The 21,686-nt window shown below is 42.9% G+C and overlaps 1 protein-coding gene across 8 annotated transcripts in view; it reads left to right on the top strand.

Moving 5' to 3' along the window:
- kdm6a (lysine (K)-specific demethylase 6A) overlaps nucleotides 1-21,686 on the top strand; it is a 30,602-nt gene that overhangs the window by 1,781 nt on the left and 7,135 nt on the right. The window contains exons 3-32 of one of the 8 annotated variants that reach the window (XR_013327847.1): nucleotides 615-723; nucleotides 820-869; nucleotides 1,049-1,107; nucleotides 1,986-2,106; nucleotides 5,024-5,078; nucleotides 5,445-5,479; nucleotides 6,341-6,434; nucleotides 6,586-6,712; nucleotides 6,836-6,934; nucleotides 7,095-7,314; nucleotides 7,565-7,705; nucleotides 8,461-8,553; nucleotides 8,662-8,733; nucleotides 9,121-9,228; nucleotides 9,299-9,649; nucleotides 10,735-11,531; nucleotides 11,616-11,745; nucleotides 11,856-11,961; nucleotides 12,440-12,645; nucleotides 12,757-12,809; nucleotides 12,891-12,959; nucleotides 13,093-13,241; nucleotides 13,323-13,437; nucleotides 13,510-13,697; nucleotides 13,784-13,925; nucleotides 14,026-14,152; nucleotides 14,230-14,400; nucleotides 15,739-15,821; nucleotides 20,005-20,122; nucleotides 20,341-20,653. Coding sequence is in view for 7 of the 8 variants with exons in the window: in XM_077728033.1 (XP_077584159.1) it covers nucleotides 615-723; nucleotides 820-869; nucleotides 1,049-1,107; nucleotides 1,986-2,106; nucleotides 5,024-5,078; nucleotides 5,445-5,479; nucleotides 6,341-6,434; nucleotides 6,586-6,712; nucleotides 6,836-6,934; nucleotides 7,095-7,314; nucleotides 7,565-7,705; nucleotides 8,461-8,553; nucleotides 8,662-8,733; nucleotides 9,121-9,228; nucleotides 9,299-9,649; nucleotides 10,735-11,531; nucleotides 11,616-11,745; nucleotides 11,856-11,961; nucleotides 12,440-12,645; nucleotides 12,757-12,809; nucleotides 12,891-12,959; nucleotides 13,093-13,241; nucleotides 13,323-13,437; nucleotides 13,510-13,697; nucleotides 13,784-13,925; nucleotides 14,026-14,152; nucleotides 14,230-14,400; nucleotides 14,679-14,708 (4,017 nt within the window). In the remaining variant the exon portion in view is untranslated. Of the gene's footprint in view, nucleotides 1-614; nucleotides 724-819; nucleotides 870-1,048; nucleotides 1,108-1,985; nucleotides 2,107-3,827; nucleotides 3,994-5,023; nucleotides 5,079-5,444; nucleotides 5,480-6,340; nucleotides 6,435-6,585; nucleotides 6,713-6,835; nucleotides 6,935-7,094; nucleotides 7,315-7,564; nucleotides 7,706-8,460; nucleotides 8,554-8,661; nucleotides 8,734-9,120; nucleotides 9,229-9,298; nucleotides 9,650-10,734; nucleotides 11,532-11,615; nucleotides 11,746-11,855; nucleotides 11,962-12,439; nucleotides 12,646-12,756; nucleotides 12,810-12,890; nucleotides 12,960-13,092; nucleotides 13,242-13,322; nucleotides 13,438-13,509; nucleotides 13,698-13,783; nucleotides 13,926-14,025; nucleotides 14,153-14,229; nucleotides 14,401-14,595; nucleotides 14,645-14,678; nucleotides 15,410-15,738; nucleotides 15,822-20,004; nucleotides 20,123-20,340; nucleotides 20,654-21,686 lie in introns of those variants that run through there. The other 7 variants (XM_077728035.1, XM_077728033.1, XM_077728032.1 and 4 more) reach the window with 7 other exon arrangements.

Here is a 21,686-nt window from a genome sequence, read left to right as displayed (position 1 = left end):
CTGCAAGCAATACATGGCAATTTGTGATCAAATTTTTGACAGTTCTGCCCTGATGAGCGTTTAATTTGGTCCTTCACCTCACTTGTAATCAAGCATGTCCCGATCACATATTTTTGCAATGTGAGTAACAATCCCAATTTGCCTGATTTTTGAGGATCTGCCAATACTGAGTCCAGAATTTGAACAAAGCTATGACAACACTATTGGCATATAAAGGGTTAACCGTTAAACTGTACAGCATTGATCTCAATAATGTGAATAAAAAATATAAATTCATTTTTTGATTTCTTGCAAAATAGTTGTGCCATGCAATGTTATGTATGTGTTGTTTTGCATGAATAAAAATTTATAAAAAAATAGTTGGCCATGCAATGGGATGAATTGAGCTTTCTTTGTTGGGGTATTTGACATTCTTTTTTTGTGATGCAAAGTTTGTTTCTGTGGTATACGTATTATATAGTATAAAACCTACTGTCTATATATTATTTTTGCAAAATCACTAAATCTGGCATTTAATTCATTCACTGCCATTGACAGTTATAGACGTCAAATTCATTTAAATTGGGAAGGCAGGCATTGAGTGATTTTTTCCCCTTGTTTTTCCTCCTTATCAGGCTGTTAGCTGCTATAACGCTCTCATCCTGAAAGCAGAAGGGAAAGTTGATCCTGACATTTTCTGTCAGATTGGCCATTTCCACCTCCTGTTGGAGGACTATCCTAAAGGTTTGTTTTTGTAATGTTTTGTACTCAATTTTACTTTGGACAATCAACTGTTTTTGTCTTGTTTTTTTACCCATCGGCTATGTCTCTTGTTTTCAGCATTATCTTCATACCAGAGGTACTTCAGTTTACAGCCAGAATACTGGAAGGTGAGTTTATATTGAATCATTTTGCATATATTTTTAATGACCCTTTTTGCACTTGTGGGTGTCTGTTATTGAAAGCATTGTATACAATTCCCCAATTTTTTTTATAGGTTCTGACATGTTTACATGGGTCATAACTCCATCACCTATGATCAATAACACTTTTTTTGTTATCCCTCCAGAATGCTTCCTTTTTATACGGGATCGGCTTGGTTTACTTCCATTACAATGCATTTCAATGGTAAGTACTTGCAACACTAACCTTGGGAGTACATATTCTTACCAATATGGCTATCTGCAAATCTATTTTGTCATATGAATTGGTCTCTTTCAGCTTTGGTACTTTATCTGATTTTAAAATTTTGGCGGAATGTTTAGCCCCCTAAACACACACATGCATCCACCATTGTATCTTTTAATGGGCGCTATTATTGTTGCACACTGTTTTGTTGAGGTAACTGCTTTTTATCGGAATATCAGGCAGGACGTTAAGTGCAATAGTGGCGACCATGTCGCACACTCACGGAGTACCACATGCGAAGCAGTCCCCATTTGGTAACTGGTCACAATCTCTAAAAGTCATGGCTGAATTCTACACCACAGTTTGCAGTGTGACTGTGAACCTCATCCCCGCTCCTGCAATCTTGTCTCATGCTTGACATCACTGAGCTTTCGCAGCATTCACTTTGGTGTCCGCCAGCGTGGGAGGAGAGGGCGATAGCGGAGCGCAGTGACGGAGAAATGGGAGCGGCAATGAAGGGGAGATGAACAGAATGGGAGCAATGAGTTCAAAGCGCATGTGTGTGTGTATGTGTGTGTGTATGTGTGTGTGAGTGTATGTGTGTGTATGGGAGCTGCCTGAGAGGGGTTTGGAGGCAGTATGAATTTGTTATTGCAGCGACAAAAGTGAAGGACTTAAAAATGTAGCACTTTTTATTTGATATATGCTACCGAGAATGCTAGGATATTTCAAAATATGCAAAACCCAATTACAAAACATGCCTGTAAAATAAAAAAATATTTTTTGTTCACATTACTAGTTTATTTTAAAAGCCAAAGTTGAGTATGTGATCACTTGCTGTTTACCGTTTGATAATCAATCCAATGTCATTTTTGCAGGGCAATCAAAGCATTTCAGGAGGTGCTCTACATCAACCCCAGTTTCTCCCGTGCTAAAGAAATCCACCTGCGACTGGGACTCATGTTTAAAGTTAACACAGACCACGAGTCCAGTTTAAAGGTACAATCATTCTCCCAACCTAACTCATAATTGTTGCCATCTTTGCTTTAGATAGCCCACATTTTTGGACAATTCAAATGCTTTGGGTCACATAATCTATACCTGTCTGTGAGAACTACTTGGGGGGTCATGTGCCTCATCTCACCGACCACATTGACAAAGATTGTTTGATCACCTGTGTGAGGGGGACGACGCCCCCTCTTTGTGACCTTCCTCTGATACCTGAGTCCAAAAAAGTCCAGACAGTCTCTAAGAGCTGTCTGGATATATCCCTTAGGGAACTATCTGATCTCAGGCCTCAGATTGTACTCCAGGATTTACATCTAGCCGGCTCACCAATCATTTGTTTTTGTTGTGCTTTGCTGAAGGAGTTGAGAATGGGTCGCCAAGGGTTACAGCAACGGATGCAAATTACAAATGTTTTGGTTGCCAAGACTTTTATTGATAATGTGGACAAGATTGCTTCTTTTCTTGTAGCAACATTGTCTAATGTGATGCATCAGTACACTTGCTGGCAACCAGTGCCAATGCACTTGATTTATTTGTAAACCAAGGGTCACCCACTAAAATCTACTTGCAGGTTGCTAAATGTTGCAAAGGGCTACCAATTTGAAACGAACTCAAATGTCAACTGCAATTCAAGTAGGAAAAAAAAGTTGCCAAACCAGCAGCCTCGTAGTAATGTTGACATCTTTGTAGTTTGCTTTTATTTAAAATCATTGTCCATGTTTTAGAATGGGGAAATTAGGTGTAACAATGTTAACGCTTGGCATCGGCAACACTTTTTTTTTTCTTTGCACTCAAGCATATTGGCACGTGTTACACATCCTCCCTTGCCCGCTTTGGATGCAACCCCCCCTTGAATACTGGTTCTTTGCCAGCATCACACACCATTTAGATCAGGCTCCTCCACGCACTGTGCGACTGGTCCGTTTATCTAGCTCATGGGATGCAAGTGCTTCGGATGGAAACGAGAGAACTAGAGAAGACTGCACATGATGAGCTCAGGGACAAAGGGAGTACAGGGATTTATTTTCAGGACAAAAACCCTAGACTTTTTCACTGATTCTGCAGGATCAAATTCGAAGGTGTCAACTGACTGCCATTTTTGGAAGCATTCACGACCGGGGTGTTCAAACCTCAATGACTGTTAAAGACTACAAATCCATTTCAAACAGGACGACTTGGATTTCAGTGAAGGAGATCGATGTCCAAACCAATTTGTCTGGGATGGTTGGCTCGATGCCAACCCTCCGGGTTAAAATGCATTGGATGTCTAATGGTCATTAAAGGTAGTTAATGAGTTATGACCTTAAAAAAACATTGTACAAAAATACAATCGATTCTAATGAATGATTTCAAGTTGGCTCTTGGTTCCTTTGATTTTTTTTCCAAAAGTGGCCTTTGGAAATAAAAAAAAAAAAAACAAGTAGAGATACATACCTCTGATCTGGCATAATGGAACTCCAATAATTTTCCATATGCAATTTTATAACAGTGACAGAGCAGTTCCAAATGATTCCAACTATAAATGACTTGAATGCTACATTGAAGCATCCAGTGGAGCTGCTTTGAGATATTATTGTCTCATGCCTTTCTCTTTTTTTTGCACCCACCACTGCAGCCATCTGCTGAATAGTAATCAGTGACACCAGAGTAGACGAGAGGAGGGGGCAGAGGCAAGGCAAGTAAGACGGCAGGCAGCGAGTGAGAGAAAGAGAGAGAGAGAGAAAGGCAAAGATATCAGAAGGGAGGTGGAATGTCAAGCTAACAGCCAGTGCCGCATTATCAGCCAAAGTGCCAAGGAGGAAGGTGAGGATGGGAGGGAGCCACCAGAGGATGCGCCAAGGCTTCTAGGAGGACGCTGACCGGGCGCCCGTAACGTAGGTAACGAATGCCTTGAGCGCACCACGGATTGCGACCGCTTATATTTCCTCCCGGGCGTCTTATCAAACGCTTTATCCAGAACCGGCGCGTGTGTGCGTGAATGCTTCTCTGCACACGTGCTAGCCGCCTGCCGACTGTCAAACCCTCTGATCATCTTAGGCCCACGTTGTAGAAACAATGCATTTGTATTTTCAAATAAATAGTTCAGAGGAAGTGTGGGGACATCAAGCCAGGACAATCTCGTCGCTTGTATTCAAGTGACCCAGATACAGAGCCAATGTTGCTTTGTGTCTAATGCAGTGGTTGGTGGGCCATATATGGGCCCACAGATCATTGGAGCCTAGTCGCCATGCAATTCTATTCCGAAATCTGAGAGTGGCAGCGAACTAGACCTCCATAACCCCGCGTCAAAGTGGAACAGGTGCATTTTCCATCACGCTATTTTTTTAACGGGTGACCTGATTTTAGGCGTCTAACGATAGAGTCCCAATCTGATCCATTGGAAATCTATTGGGGAAAATTTTTACATGGCTATTCTGACGCGATAGCTATATAAAAAGGTTATTAGTACAGCAGTGGTTTCAATGGATAAAAAAATGGTAGTTTTGCAATACAAAATAGGTTGTAAAGATTTTTTTTTAATAGTTGGGTTGACATAGATCATCCTAAATAGAAATATAGCATTTGGTCATCCAGTGTGATGAATTTAACTATCTTGGATGGGATATTCTTGACTTTTTTTATCCTGTGCTCTTTGTTCTGCAAAGTTTTTTTTCAATGGTGGTAGCCCTGAATTTATTCATGGTCATTGACTTTTTATGAAAGCAGTCTTCAAAGAAAAAAAAAACTATGGGATCTACAATGGTTTACAATAATGTATGGAAACTCGTCAATATTTTGAAAACAGGGAAACAGAAATCAGTGTCAATTTTATACAACGTCCAATGTCTTAATGCCACCCTTTTTATGTATCATTGCATTTGGGCATGATGATACTGAATTAATAATTTTTACCTATCTTGTTTTGCAGCATTTTCAGCTGGCTTTGATCGACTCAAACCTCTGCACCTTGTCCAAGGCTGAAAGTAAGTCTCTGAACACTCACCATACATTTTAAGCAGTCTCTGAAAAAGGTGCAAACCGTCTTTAACTGTGTCAAAAACACGAGAAGGTTGGAAAAGCATTCTGCTCTCCTCAGCCATGGCCCTCCCTAAAAACAGCGTTGCCGTGGAGACAGGCGGGAGGAGGCTGCTCCATCTCAAATGCTGATGATTGCTGCCTTTTAAACATAACATGCACACGTACCCAGACTGCCCCGCTCTATTTGTCCTCCCTGTTCTATGCACTGCATACTCACTGAAAAGCCTTTGGGGGAAACGTGCAATATTGATTTTTCAACATGAAGATAGTCATTCATTTGTTCTGTCTTTTTTTTCTTTTCTCCCTCACAGTTCAGTTCCACATCGCTCATTTATATGAGATCCAGGTAAGATGTACATTCTCTCTTCTTTTTCCCTAATCTTAATGTTATGCTCTAGTGAGTTTTATCCAATAGAAATATGGTGCAGTCATGGAGAATATTTTAATGCAGGCAGTCAATGGCGTTGATGCAAACACCCTTTGACATATTTACATTTTTTTTGAGTGGGCCGTCCCTCATCCCACAATTTGGAATTCAAAATTATTGGCGGCCAATTTTGCGAGTCATTCAGAGTGAGTGAAATCGTCCTGCTCAGTTGAGCGTGGTAAAAAGTAATTTTAGGTTTTAATGGCAAACACGGGAGACATTTAGGCGGCGTAAAGAGAGAAGAATTTAATCTGCTGACGCGCTCTCCTCCTTTAATTGGATTGGACATTTTACTAGTGATAAACTATTGAGTGGGTGGGTGCATCTTGGCCAGAGGAAGATTACATTTTCTTATTTTTTGTAGCTCAATTTAAACGAAACTATTGGAAATTTGACTTTTGCTGGATTCTGAAATTGAAAACTCTGCTTTGGGGTCATTTTTGTCATTACTCTGTGTTTAGTATTTTGGGAGTATTTCAGAGGACAGGTTCATGGGGTCAAAAAGTCCAAACAAATAGCATCTCATGTTACACACACACACTCGTATTTGGTTTGGTGTGACGGCCACCCAGCACATGCGAGCGCACACTTTAATGGACTTTAACGTGTTGAGTCTGGCCTGTCCTCTTCCTTCATGACCCTCCCCCTCCTGAGTTTTGTGTTTGTCCAGACAGTCATTACAAGTGTGTGGAGGTCTTTTGTCTGCTGGCCTCGTCTCGTAAAACAAGCCGTCCCGTCTTGACCGGATCGCCGTGTCTGTCTCTGTCCGTTTCCCTGCAGAAAAAGTACCGAGCGGCGAAAGAAGCTTATGAAAGCCTCTTGCAGACTGAGAATCTTTCTGCTCAGGTGAAGGCAACTACACTCCAACAGCTCGGTAAGTTTCACCCAACTTTCAGTGATATTTGTTGTTGTTGTTTTTTCTTCCTCTCCATACTTGTTTTTATTATTGTAAGTTTCACTACTCTTGTGTCTGTAATGGTTGTGACACAGAAGCCCTTAAATATGTTATGTTTGACCTCCTTTAGGCTGGATGCATCACACAGTGGAGCAGTTGGGGGATAAAGGCACCAAGGACAGCTATGCCATCCAGTGTCTGCAGAAGTCTCTAGAAGCAGACCCAAACTCTGGCCAGTCTTGGTATTTTCTCGGCAGGTAAGTTGATTGTCTCAATAATAGTTATATTTCATGCACCTTGTTTAAGGCTCTAAGTAAATCCCTGAGCACTCACTATTCTTTATTTTAAACATTGCTATTATTTGTCATTTACTCTTTCAGGTGCTACTCCAGCATTGGCAAAGTGCAGGATGCATTCATCTCCTATCGTCAATCCATCGATAAATCGGAGGCCAGCGCGGATACCTGGTGCTCCATAGGGTGAGGAAGAAAAAGTTGCCCCAGATCGATTATATTATAGATATAAGATATATCAGAGCAAGTGATTCCAAAGTAGCACTTTCAAACGACTACCCTACACCACACCACTCCATCTACATTCCAAAAAAAGGAGTCAAATGAATCACCTGTCTGTATCCAGGGTCCTCTACCAGCAGCAGAACCAGCCTATGGACGCACTGCAGGCCTACATCTGCGCCGTTCAGTTGGACCACAACCACGCCGCCGCCTGGATGGACCTGGGCACGCTGTACGAGAGCTGCGGCCAGGCGCACGATGCCATCAAGTGTTACGTCAACGCCACGCGCAGCAAGGCCTGCGTCAACGCCGCCGCCCTCGCTCAACGCATCAAGCTTCTGCAGGTAGCCCGTGTTGCCCGAGTGGCCCGCCCAGCTTTACGCAGCCCCGTTATCTGTCGAGTATTTGCCGTGGTGAAATCCCTTTTCATATCTGATCCCCGAGATATGAATTGCTTCATATTTTGACGCTTGTGTAATGATCAAACACCTTCATTCCATGAAACATTTGTGATACGTTGCTCCCCCCTCCCTTTTTTTACGTGTTGTCTTGTTGGTTCCGCACTAAAACGTGTCTTGGCACCATTTCTCCTAGGCTCAGTTGTGTAACCAACAGCCAGGTAGTCTGCAGAATAAGAGTAAAATGCTCCCTAGTATTGAGGAGGCGTGGAGCCTGCCCATCCCTGCTGAGCTCACTTCCAGGCAGGGGTCCCTGAATGCTGCACAGGCACAGCAGGTGAGAGATCCGGCTTCTAATCGAGCCTTCTGCCAATCCAAGACGCTTCTCTGATCGTCTACTTTTGCGTATTGGCATGGAAGTGAGACCCTAAAAATTGGGACGAGGTGCCAGGAACAAAAAGGGGAGGGAAAAGTGAGAGGTGTTGCTCTTTTAAAAGGATTCTAAAAAATGACGTCAAGCAGCAAGTATATTTTAATGGCTCAATGTGCTGTTGTATTACTATTGCTCAGCATTGTTTAAACTTTTTTTTATATACTTACATTTTAGTGCAGTATTTTTCTCAAGAAATCTCTATATTTTCCAGGCAGAAACGTACTACATATTCTAAAATGAGTATTTGGTCAAGTAATTTGGCAGGTTAACCCAACAAAGACCCGACTGCATGTTGTTTTTACACACTAATGCAATATTGATGTTGCATTATTCCACAAGTACACCTTAAAGACACTGATTAAGAACTTAATCAGTAGTTCTAATTAAGATTTTTAAGGCATGAAATCAGCTGTATATTAATCAGTGTTCAACTATTCATACATTCTTTATTTGCAAGCATGTAAATGTAGTGGTTGTTTGCAAAGGATCCATTTCTTCTCCCAACCCCAGGCTCCAAACCCTTCCTTTAAAAAAAAAAAAAAAAAAAAAAGATTTCAGTGGTCACTTGACGGCGTAGTGTACTTTTTTGTGGTTGAATTCTTTCTTTGCCAAAGCACAGATGGCCGTCATCACAAGCTGTTTCTCTGCTGGGTTTGTAGGCTTGTAAAGGGGAGGCGGCCCAAAGCACCAGTAATCACAGCGACCCAGAAGGCAACCCTGCCAAAAAGAAACGCACTGCCAGCCCGGCCAAAGTAATGCCAAAACAAGTGCAACCCACAAACATTTGACATTTTAGTGGGGGGAAAAAAGGATTTCTAAAATGTTGTTTTTCTTACCTTTCTTTCTTTGCTTGGATGCAGAGTGCTGTGGATGCAAACAGCGCCAATCAACAGCCGGCTCCTGGCTGGTATCTTACGCCACAAAATCTTCAGGTATGACATATCTACATATTGCTATTATTTTTTGGACTATAAGTCGCATTTTAATGTTTTTTTTTTTATTGAGACATTTTCAACATAGATTTCTGACATTATAACTTTGTGAAAGGGTTAATAGTACAGCTGCTTAAATGGAAAATCGCCTTTCAATAATCAGTCGTGCAGCACAAAATAAGGTTTGATCCCTGCCAGCTCCTCTGACAAAATGGATTGGATGCCTATTGCTGTCAATGGCAGCCAACGAGTTAATATTTAAAAATGATTAATTAAATTTTAAAAGGTATTTTCCCCCCTTCGATTTCAGCATTGTCACAACCAATAATATGCTCATTATTTTTCTGCATATCCCATTGAAATGAACTATTATGCATTCTTTTTCAGCTTCTGGATCACTTGCGTGCAAACAGAGCCATCCTCAAGCCCATCCAGGTGCAAATGCTGGATCAGCTGGAAAAACAGTTCTCACTTATGCAGCAGCATCAGCAGCAGGTGCGAACTCTTGACCGGAAAAAAAAAAATATATATAGACAGAAAATCCTAAATTTTTCCCACGTTTCAGACGAGAGTGGGCGCCCAGCTTCGGCCCGGCCTTCCCAACGGTCCTAAGGTCGAGTCCCCTGACTGCCACGACGGCCTCCCCCGCTCCTCCCCGTTGAACCGGGCGGCCCGGCCCACGGCCAACGGCTCGTGTTCGAGTCCGTCTTCGGGTGCGCTCGACGCGGGGTATCCTACGGGGGAGCGCGCCTCGGTGCTGGGAGGCGGCAGCGCGAGCAACGGAAACGTGCCTTACGCACAGCAGAACTCTCTACCTCACAACTGCACAGCCGTCAGTCAGCCCAGCACCAGCGGCGCCAGTCCCGCTCATCCTGACGAGAATTGGAGGAGCCCGCTTAGCAACTCTAACACTCAGGTAAAAAAAAACAAAACTTGCATTTATTCCCTGTCCGTTAAATATATATTTTCTTAAATTCTGGGTCGCTGATCGCTTTGACTTAAACTGCAAAGTCAGCCATTTGTGTCATTTTTTTATTAAGTGGTTTGCGTGAAGTGGAAAGTTAAATAAATGCATGGCAGGTTAGCGTGTTTGACAATGGCATACTTAGTCACCGTGGCTCCGCCCGGTTTGTAGATCAGCTTTCACATCTGTTTTTTAGCAATTAAGGTTGTTTTTGCATGTGCACATGGTTGAATTCTGATAATAATGGCGTGTTTGTGTCTGGATGACCCACAATTTCATTTTTGGATTATTCTTAATAGCACCACTCAGTTCCGCTTCATGCCTTGCAAAAGTATGCTTTTTGAGAGAAATAATGTTCACTGGCCAGACAACAGTAAGAAGACTGGCACGACTGAAAAAGCACTGACATGATTATCCCCTGTAAAATCCACATTCCTTGGCAATCTATCAATTTTTGATGAATGTGGGGTTGTTTCCATTCATCTATTGAAATTATAGACATTTTTTAAGATCAATAGGGGTGGGTCTGTGTACCTGTGGCTAGATTTTGAGTCCTTTCATATTTTCGAGTAAGGGATGCCATAGCAATTCTCAAATTGCACGCGAGTAGTGTTACGCTGTACATTTTTCTTTGGCCACAGTTTTAGGGATGCGGAATCCTATCCAGCCGACGTAAAGGCTTTGTGACATTATCACACGTCATGGAAAATGTAAGCAGATTATTTCAGTGACATGACGGCCACAACCCCCCAATCTCCTGACAAGTTGAGGACCAATGCCACGTCTGTCGTGCTTTAACAGTTAAAATTTTCAGAATTGCTACAGTTTTGATGTAGATGTAGAAGCACACATCAATTGTATTATTTATATGTGCAGAGAGGGTGGTTTGCTAGGCCATGAGTACATCATAAATGAGATAAATATGGTGATGGGGACGCCTGGTGGTCGAGGGGGAAACAATTATTATTTTTGTATTGATATATATTTTCACTTGAGGCTTCTGTTGTCCTAATGTGTTTCATGTCTTCTTTGTCCAGGGGCTTCACAAAGGTCCAGGTTCCCATTCGGCAGGTCCCAATGGAGACCCCCCTTTCTCTTCTTCCTCCTCCTCCCCTCAGACCTCATTTTCTTCCTCGGCTATTCTCAATCAGGTGGGACATTCTGGGCCCTGCACCGCCTCGTCGTCGGCCTCCTCTTTGTCCCCGGCCTCTCCCAGGTCCACCCCCAACCACTTTTCCTCGCCCCCCCATTCCGCCACTACCTCAGGGCTCCTCACCAAAGACAACGCGCCTTCCGGCGGTAGCGCGGGAGCAGCTACCGCTCCGTCGCCGGGTCCCGTCGCTACCGCCGCTACAGGGACGACCCCGAGTTCCGGCAGCACGCCGGCACCGGGGTCGACTAATCACGTCCAGTCGGAACCCGGCGCTCCCGCTTTAGACAATCCTCCAATCTCAGCCTTGCTCAAAGGAAAAGCCACCCCGACCAACAGAAATGACGATGATAATAATGACAAGAGTGACCGCGCAGGGCCTTTCTCAGAGAAAATCAACAACGTCCACGCGGGTAGCGCTGAAGCCGAAGCCGCATCGGAGCAATTCTCCTCCTCGTCCTCGCCCACGTGCTCCACCACCGCCCCCGCCGATAGCCTCCCCCGCCTTAGCGGCCAAATGGACAGTCAGGGACCCGCCACGAACGGGACGGAGGACTCTCGGAGCCCGCAAAAGGCGGAAAATCCGGAAGGGGACGTGCACAGACATTCGGCCCCAGCTGGCCTGGCTCCCTGGTCTTCTGTTTCCATCTACCCAAGCTCCAGTGAAGTGCTCAAAGTGTGCAGGTAAGATGATTCCTACTCCTTGTGTGTTTTTCGTCTTTTAGACTAGAATTTCCAAACTATGACAATTTATTTTGGCCTGCACAGGAACCTTGGCAAGAACGGTCTCTCGACAAGCAGCATCATTCTGGACAAGTGCCCGCCACCTCGACCTCCAATCATCCCGTCACCTCCTTTGCCCAAGGACAAACTCAACCCACCGACGCCCAGTATTTATGTAAGTCTGAGTGCGCTGGTACAGTTTTTATACTCTAACATTGGAAAAACTGTTTCTTATTAGCCTCTCTTAATGCAGTCCTAAGTAGTTGTGATTCCTTTTAAAAACAGTTGGAAAACAAGAGGGATGCCTTCTACCCTCCTCTCCATCAGTTCTGCACAAACCTCACCAACCCTGTCACCGTCATCAGGGGTCTGGCAGGAGCCCTAAAACTGGGTAAACAAAAAACTGCTTTCCAAAGGCTTTTTTAAATGTATTGTATCTTTATGAATTAGTTTTCCCCGGGACATTGATTGCATTACAGCTGCATGCATAGGTCTCCAAATAGTTGTATTTGATCCATTTGGCAACAGCTCCATCTGCAAGCAAAACATGTTACTGCATGGTAGAAACAATGAGGTGTTCTCAAAATCTCATGTTCACCTCGGGATCCAATATAGGTTATCCATCGGACCCGAGCTTGCCAAAATAGAAAACTACAGTAATCCCTCGATTATTGCGAATTTCTCTACTTTGCGATTTTTTATTTTTTTCGGTTAATAATTATTTTTTATTTTTTCAAAGTTTATAATGTGAAAATCCGTGCTGAAACTTGTAAGCGAAAGCCACTTTTGCTACTAGGACTCAGCACTGAAGAAAAAAAGTGGTAGTTGTCATAGGGGTGAAAGCTCAGTGTTGCATCCTTTCTGCGCAGATTTGGGCCTCTTCTCCACCAAGACCCTGGTGGAAGCCAATCCCGAGCATCTGGTGGAAGTGCGAACGCAGTTGGCTCAGCCCACCGACGAGAACTGGGACCCCAGCGGCAGCCGCAAGATGTGGCGATGCGAGAGCAGCCGTTCGCATACCACCATCATCAAGTACGCCCAGTACCAGGCTTCGTCCTTCCAGGAATCGCTTCGGGTGAGTAGCACAAATGTCCCCTTCACCGAGTTACCTACATTCTGAGCATCTGCAATCTGTAGTGTAACCCAATATGGTAGACATTAAAGTTGATTTTAATGTTTCAAATAGGAGGAGAATGAAAAGCGTAAGGAGATGGAAGCAGAAGCAGCTTCATCTGACAGGTGACCGACATGTTGATATTGCCTTTCTAGAATCAAATTCATTTCTTTTCCCAATCGCTAAAACTGATTTTCTTTTGCCAGCAGGCGGAGAAGATGTCCTTTCAAGCACATCAAGTTTGGCACCAACATCGACCTCTCAGATGAAAAGAAGTATGCAATCTATTCTAAGTACACAGTCAGGAAATCATGATACATATTGTTGTTTTCATCCCACTGGAATACAGCGAATCATTTTTCCCAATGTATAGCCATCATTGTTTTTGTGTGCTCCTCCCAATTCCAGGTGGAAGCAGCAACTCCAGGAGCTGACCAAGCTTCCGGCTTTTGCCCGGGTGGTATCGGCCGGCAATCTACTCAGCCACGTTGGACACACCATCCTGGGCATGAATACAGTGCAGCTCTACATGAAGGTCCCCGGGAGCCGGACACCAGGTAAACCGAATGCCAGAATAAGGAATTGGAAGTGTTCTTTTTTTTTTTCCTTCCCTCATGACTTCTGATGGTCCCGTTTAGGTCACCAAGAGAACAATAACTTTTGTTCGGTTAACATCAACATCGGCCCCGGCGACTGCGAGTGGTTCGCTGTTCCCGAGGCCTACTGGGGCGTCATCAACAGCTTCTGTGAAAAGTGTGTCCCCAGCTCGTTGGTCATATGACTCTCTTGATCCTGAACTCGGCGGGTCATGTTTTGTTTGCACAGGAACAACATCAACTTCCTGATGGGTTCCTGGTGGCCAAACCTGGAGGACCTGTACGAGACCAACGTGCCTGTTTACCGCTTCATCCAGCGGCCCGGGGACCTGGTGTGGCTCAACACGGGCGCCATCCACTGGGTGCAGGCTATCGGCTGGTGCAACAACATCGCCTGGAATGTGGGGCCCCTCACGGGTGAGGAGGTCACGTCGGCAAGGGGGGGCCGCTTATTTCAGACGGCGTGCTTACCAAGGTGTGTTTTCTCCCGGGGTTGTCGCCAGCCCACCAGTACAAGCTGGCAGCGGAACGCTACGAGTGGAACAAACTGCAAAGTGTCAAATCCATCGTTCCCATGATCCACCTCTCCTGGAATCTGGCCAGGAACATCAAAGTGTCTGACCATAAACTCTTTGAGATGATCAAGTAAGAAGCCTTTTATTAGCCAACTTGGCCAAAGCCCAGTTCCTGGTATTTAAATTCAAGAGTGCATATTTTCTTGCTAATGCATCCCCCCCTCTGCCAGGTATTGCTTGCTGCGGACTCTGAAGCAGTGTCAGATGCAACGGGAGCTTCTGCTGGCTGCTGGGAAACAATTAGTCTGGCATGGACGAACCCAAAACGAGCCTGCACACTATTGCAGTATTTGTGAGGTAAAGTTGGAGTCTCTCCTCATTTCGCTCGATTGGTCGGTCGGTCTCTGGCTCACTTGGCCTTGTGGCCCACACAGGTGGAGGTATACGACCTCCTCTTTGTGACCAGCGAGAGCAACAGCAGAAAGACTTATGTGGTGCACTGCCAGGACTGTGCCCGCAGGGGGAATCCTGACTTGGACAACTTTGTAGTGCTGGAGCAGTATAAAGTTGAAGAGCTCATGCAAGTCTATGACCACTTCACTCTGGTAAGCATCTTCTAGCTGCCAAATTCGGCCTTTTAATGTATATATTTTTAATGGCAGTGAAAGGAAATGTATTCAACTGGGTAGTTTAAACACTCTTGCATCAAAAGGGATTATACATGTATTATACATTTCTTGAACAACAATTGTGCAATCATATTGTCGGGAGTTTTGTATTGAACATTTTCTTTTGAACAGGCGAGTCCGCTGCCTTCCTCGTCTGGATGATGATGATGATGATGATGATGATCATCCTGATTTTTTTTTCCCAATTCCAACAGAAGATCCACGTATCTTTTCACTCTTGTTGACATTTTAGGAAGTAAGCCGTCAGTCCTATTGAAGCACGCTCTGTAGCGTTCCGCCAAGGCAGCTAGCTGTGCCTGAGTCTATGCAACTGGCCTCCCCCCCTAGTGGACTGGAGGGGGGAAGGCAGGTCCTCCTAAAGACTTCCTTTTCTGGACTCCTAACACAAACCCCTGAAATCAAAGCATTGTACAAATATGGTTTGGAGTCCACTGACTACTGACTCTTTTGATCTCCATTCTTTTAGTTCCATTTGCCATCACCTAGCTGGTCTTATTTCTACCTTTTGTTAAAACAACGAGATCATGTTTGTAATGTGAGCAGTAGAGTCATGCAGTTTTTTGCAGCATTTCCCTTTTTATATATCATTTTGCTGGAACAATGTTAATAATAATTTGTAGACACAAGGCCACGTCACCAAGAAGAAATGGTTGCACAGAGTTCTTTAGTGTTTTTTAATGTAAATGTATACTATTTATAAATGCATATTTATTGCTTGAAAATATTTGTTGATGGAATCATGTCTCTCTTTTTTTCTCTCTCCAGAAGACCTGCCATTAAATTTGAAGGAGCCTTGTGATTGCTCTAATTATGTTTGATATAGAAATAAAAATGCTTACTAAAGCATTGTGCAGAGACCTGATTTTCAGTCGGGAATTGTTGTCTGAAGGATGTTTTACGCGTCAATAAATGATTTGTCTCTTAAGTATAATGGGATTTTTGTTTTAATTATAATATCGCTTTAATTAGTCGAACATAGTACACGTTTTTATTATACTAATGTTCAGTACGACTTTTTTCATATGGTAAGAGGGTTTACATGATTGACTTAATGTCAGTCATTTTTTTTGATGCCAAATAACAATCAAATACTCCTTCATATATGTGTTATGTTTGACAAGCCTTTTTTATCCAAGAGCAGCTAAGTGCAAAAATCCTGGCGTTTTGATTGATTGGCTTATTATAATTTCTGAACAGGAGCTTTGAGTGTGACATCCCACGCTTTATTTTATTTCCTTTCTTTTAAATCTGCAGGTGTGAGTTTTGGGGACATGCATTGTTCCGGCCATCATTGTGCGTCAGCTTGAGGGAACAGAAAAAGAAAAAGAAAAGATAAGGTAAGGTAAAGAAATGTAATTGATGGCAAGACCCCCTGTTCCCCCGACCCTTGTCTAACCATGACTGCTAATTTATCCATCATTCCTTTTAAATGTTCCACATTTTTTTCTTTTAAGTGAGACGCAGGAAAAGATCGACATTCTAAAAAAAGATAATAAAAAAATACATATATATTTACATACATATACATATACACACATACTTGTATACATACATTTACACGTACGGATATACACACATATACACATGCAAGTACATATACATATATATACTATAATATATACATACATATATACACATCTATCTCAAATTTACAGTATTTTCTGCACTATAAGCCGCACATGATTTCATATTTTGGCTGAGCCATATACTCAAGAAGTTCAGTTCAAAAAGAACAAAAGAAGTTACAAAATAATTTTCTTCCTCTAGCCAAAAGGTGATAAAATGCCACCTTTGCAGGATATTTTCCACATAAAGTACCAGTAGATGTCACTATAGTTATTAAGGAAATATAACACACACATAAACACACTTTTATTTAAAAGTGAATATTCCAAGTGTGTTAGTCACTCATTTGACTCATGTAGTGATTCGTCCCCATCAATTTGTTTTCACTCTCCAAAGTGTCTGAGTCAGACAAGATTTGACCAAAAAAAACATGCGGTTTGATTTACAAGAGGAAATACAAAGTTTTCATTCTTGAGTCGCACGCCGTCAAGTGTTTCTTTTCATTTATTTGGATTTTTTCAGCCAAGGAAACCGCAATTGTGGAAGTGATGGATTGTGTAGGAATGTTGCGACTGGCTCTTTATATTCTGACTCATTTCTTTCAAAAGCATTCCACATACATTTTGACAGACTCTTCATTTTTAAATGTAGTTTGTTTGTTTATTATTTTTGGAACTAGTCAGCCCTCAATACATGTGTATATATATTGTTGATCATCTGGATATTGAAGTGTTTAGGAAGCTGAAATTTTTGCATTTTGAGGTATTTGTAAGTAGAGGCATACTCGTAATGTATGAGATTTTTTTTGCTATGTACAAGTGCTCTAGTGTACTGAATGAGAAGAGCATAACCTCTTGGACAGGAGTCACATAGTGGCATTGACACACTGTGTATTTACATGACTAACAAGCGCTTGTCCTCGTCCTAAAATGTCTTTTTGACTCATTCATTCACCCGCCCTGTTGTTTCTCATATGAACCGCTGGCAGTGAGCCGTTTTTTTTTTTTTTTTTTAGCCAACATGTCTGTATCGTTGCGAACGTGGCACCACCAAAGTAGGGGAAAGGTCACTCACCACCAGGGATTATGACTATGATGACTAGGACTTGACTCACAAATATTTTGGAATTGAAAAAATCAAAATTTACGGAAATGTGGTGGGTCCGGTTAATGTCGACCAGACATGACCGCGATAAACAAAAAACCGCAAAGTAGGGTCACCCCTATATATTATATATATATATTTTTTAAAAAAAAAAATGTCCCCCAGAAAAAAAAACGTGATGTAGCAGATTGCAAACATTGGCCATTCATTCTGGTTGTGACGTCATCATTTGTTTGTGGGCGGGGCCAAGGCAGTGGACAAGGTTAGACTGCTTAGGGTCTCATGATTAGATGTTCCAGACCTGTTTTTTTTGTGTGAGCGCAATGGAAAGTTGACTTTGTGCTGATGATGCAAACAGCCCCCAGTGGGTGGGAGCACAAATCGCCACTAGCCCGCACCTGACTCCCGCGTGACGTCACCCGTGACAGGTGCTTGTGTAGATAGAGCGAGACCTGAGATAAACAGGATCGTGTCGGCACGCGTTTGTGCTTCTTGTTTATTTACACAAAACAGCCGTCGTGGTCGCCGATGATGTCACGACACCACGAGCCGGGAAAATGTTGCGCAACGCGTGCGTCAGAGAGGACGACAACCGGTAACTAACCCACCGACGAGGCCCAGACCAAACAACATCTGCCAGGAGCAGATGAAAGATCAGTCAAAGGTCAGCCACTCCGCATTGGCTATTCCAAAGACAGTTGAAAAATATCCCAATCCAAGAAAATTCAGTTCGTTTGAGTTCCTCATTTTAAATTGTGTGTTTACGTGCACATATTAGTATGTTTTGCCAGTTTCCAAATGTTCCCTTTTTACCTGCGTCCTTCAAGAACAATAGAAAATGTTTGTTATTCATTTTAATGGCTTTAGTTTAGTATCTTTTTTTCTCTTTGTGTGATCCTCACATTCTTTTTAAAGGGTTTAGTTGATGTTGTTGGAACGGATTAGGGCTTTTATATTCAAAATGCGTTTCTACTTTGGAAAAATTCAAGTTATGGAACCACTTTTGGAACCAACTCATTTTGTAAGTAGAGGTCCCAATGTAGTGTTTTCAATTGAATGAATCCCTATCAATGTCTCGATACCCTTTTAGCATTGGTTATGCTTGTATACCATCCAATGAAGGTCCAGATGTGGACGATGTGTTTGTTGTTATTCTCAATCGTTGGGTCAGACGGAAGCTAAAATCTTGTCGACGCAAATTCATTTCAAATGACTCAGTCTCGCGTTCGGGCGAGCCGTCGCTAAGCTTGAGCGCTCCCTCTGCCTTTGGTCAAACCGACGGGAGTCACTTGTTCCACTCCCGGTCGCTCGGCGGACTGTTTGAGGAAGGAAGCCAGGCGGGGGAGTGAATGGGAGACGAGAGAGAAAGAGAGAGGGAGAGAGAGAGAGGCTAAATCAGTTGGCAGGCCAGAGGAAGCGCTGTCATGTCCAGGAGGAAGTGTGAGTCAGTGCTCGTACATTCTTGGTGGCTGATTCAGCGCAGCACGGGAAGTGGGAAACGCTTACTGCCGGCCTTTAACGGCAGGAGAAAGAAGCTCGTCTGTGGTCGCCTAACCGTGTCATCAAAAGGGGAAAAAATACCCGCTGGCTTGGATGAGCATTTGCTAACTGTGGCTTGCACAATGTAGTGTCTTTTCCACACCTGAGTAGAAGTCTGTCCGGCCAAAAAATGTACTACTGAGAGGAAAATCGTAGTATAAGTTGTAGTGGTTAGTATGTCCGATTATTTTAAACATGAATACTCCTGGTTGAGCCGCAGTGACTGGACGTCATATCCAACTCACATACCCTCATTTCTTTCTTCCAGCCTGTACTTTTTTTAATTCAAGATGGTTATTTTGTATAACTTGAAAATGCAGCAAATATTTATCAGTAGTCATTCAGTCTTGTCGTGCTTCCTCACTTCACTTTAACCTTGCACTTTCAAATGAAGAGAGCGGCCCTGTCTTTGTGAATGTGGATTGGAATTTTTTTTGGTCGCCTAGCAACAGGCTGCACAATACAGCACGCTTTTTATGCAAAGCGAGTCAGTTGGATGTATACGTACGTACAAGTGTGTGTGTGTGTGTGTGTGTGTCCACTAATAAGCTGAGTGCACTTTTTCCACTGTTGTACATTTGCTGTACTTTCATGTGGAAACCTGTCACGCATACACACACACACACATACACACACACACACACAGCATGCACATACTTCATTCACAGAGGACAGCACTTCCTGATGTTGCATAAGCGCGGAGAAGATGAAGAAGTTGAATGGAAAGTGGCGATAAGCATTTGGGACACGAGCAGTGACCGTGAACGTTCCACGGGTGCTAAAACAGGCTCGAAACATCCTGTTTGCACACCGGATGAAGTGATGTCATCCTTGGCGCCAGGTCAAGGCCTTCTCTGCTGACCTTAATGCTATCATGAGCACCGACCTACATTTAGCAGACAAATACCACAAAATCACGTTATGCTAGCCTTCATCTTCCAACTGTCCTTCAAAAAATGCAGTCGTTTTGATTTCAGATAGAAAAGTACTGCATTCTGCATACTTGGGCTCCAGCACTCTCCGCAACCCTTGTGAGGATAAAGCGGTTCAGAAAATGAAATGGAAAAAAAAACGCTAATGTTGAATATATGACTGATAATTGGAAGACTAAATACTTAACACTAATGGACTTAATAATCATTTTCCATCAAAATCAACCATGTTTTATTACATATAATATGTCCTGCATCATTTTTTATCTTTCACTGCAGCCGATGCATATTTTGACAATATTATTTATTTCCATGTCCTTGCAAAACTTTGACATCGTTTGCAATTAAAAAAAAGTGCAATGTTTTTCGGCCCTTTTAGCAACCCGTATTGCAGAATTATGCACGTACAGACATGCATTGGAGAGAGGATGACTTGACCCTTATGCAGCTTCGTTTTGGGTTTTAATGGCCAAAATAAGGAGCATCAAATCGGCGAGGTAAGCACGAAACCACCCGGCCGCTTGTTGCAACCAATTGTTGTTGTTTTTGCGCATGTTTGGATACAAAAAAAAAAACCCGATGCATTTAACGGCGTTCTGCACAGATACCATGCCCACCTGAGATTAATTGTAAGCGGCTCCGCGCACAAGGAAAACCGGCGTGTCAAACAAAATGTAACTTTGGATTTTTTTCCCCAATAATGTGTGATTCCTAGGTGGATTCTGGCATTAATGAGATGCATGACAATAAACTGATCATGGATGTCTGGAATGGAGAAATCTGAACTTCATCGGGCACCATAAAAACCTCCAGCCGTGGGGGAGTTGCCCCGTCTCTCCCGGCCGCCCGAAGCTCACCCTTTTCGGGCTGAAGGACTCAGATGACCGGGGCGATTTCCCCGTTCTCTGCAAAACCCAACGTTGTCATTTCAACCCAAAATATGGCACTTTGAGGTGGATGGATTTGATTGATCCTTCCCTGAAATGCACTGAGAAGCGATTCAACTCTTTTGGGAGACAGCTGTATTGGTGAGTACAATATCTCCATCTCTTTTTTCATATTCATCATTTTGTCTGTTTATCAATCCATCTGGTTCATTCATTGTTGGAGTATATGCAATGCCATTTTATTTCACAAATAATATTAATCATATGATACCAAATGTTATATTTAAAGTATATACAGTACTACCTGAAAAAATGGAAAATTAAGTCATAATATAAGTGAAAATTGTCAAATATATGTAATTATATATGTATACTATGTAACCCCATTCATCATTTTTGCATTTAAACTATCAACAAAACTATGCAAAGTAAGTAAGTGTGTGGCCCATAGTGTTGACAGTTTATATTTTGAGGATTGAGGAATTTTTGTCATGCATTTAATTTAAATCAGAAAAAGCCCAAGTTTAGCAATCCCAAAAGGCTTTTGGTCAAAGCGTCTGTCAGGCGGTCGACCTACATGGCAACGTTCCACTCGTGTCATGCGCTCCTCATTGCGCAGTCAACGCAATAGATCCCCATGACGACCCCGCCGTGTCACACGTCACTTGACGCCGGGTCGCGGCCTGTCCGTCCACCTGTCTAACACTGACGGCTGACGTGCCGCCTCTTTCGCTCACAGCCCCGCTGCGCCGTCAGCGCTTTCCCAGCCAGCTCGGGGGGGGAGCGAGACGGATATAACAGTAGTTTTTAGGTATGATGGATGGTTGGAGTGCATGTCTATTGTTGATAAACTCAGTTAAATTCGCAGCACAAGGATGATTGGACCTCAAGTGGGGTAACATGGGATGGAAGAAAATATATTCGTGATGCAGTAGTTGTAAAATGTACACAGTCTCAGAAAATTGTCTTGGTTTGATTTCCCTGCTTGTGTGTTGGTATATGACTTTGTAATTATTTTTTTTATTATTGGTGTCGCGCTGAGACAACTCCCTGCTGAACGGACTCATTTTCATCATCTGTTGTTGTTCTTAGGCTCGGTTTTTATTGCTCGTCCACTGTTTTTATTTTCTGAGGACGCTAGAAACACTACTGTAATACAACTAAGCAAACAATA

The sequence above is a fragment of the Stigmatopora nigra genome, chromosome 11 (assembly GCF_051989575.1).
Source record: "Stigmatopora nigra isolate UIUO_SnigA chromosome 11, RoL_Snig_1.1, whole genome shotgun sequence".
Lineage (NCBI taxonomy): Eukaryota > Metazoa > Chordata > Actinopteri > Syngnathiformes > Syngnathidae > Stigmatopora > Stigmatopora nigra.
Note: the sequence above shows the minus strand (reverse complement) of the source record. Positions and strands in the feature narration are given on the sequence as shown.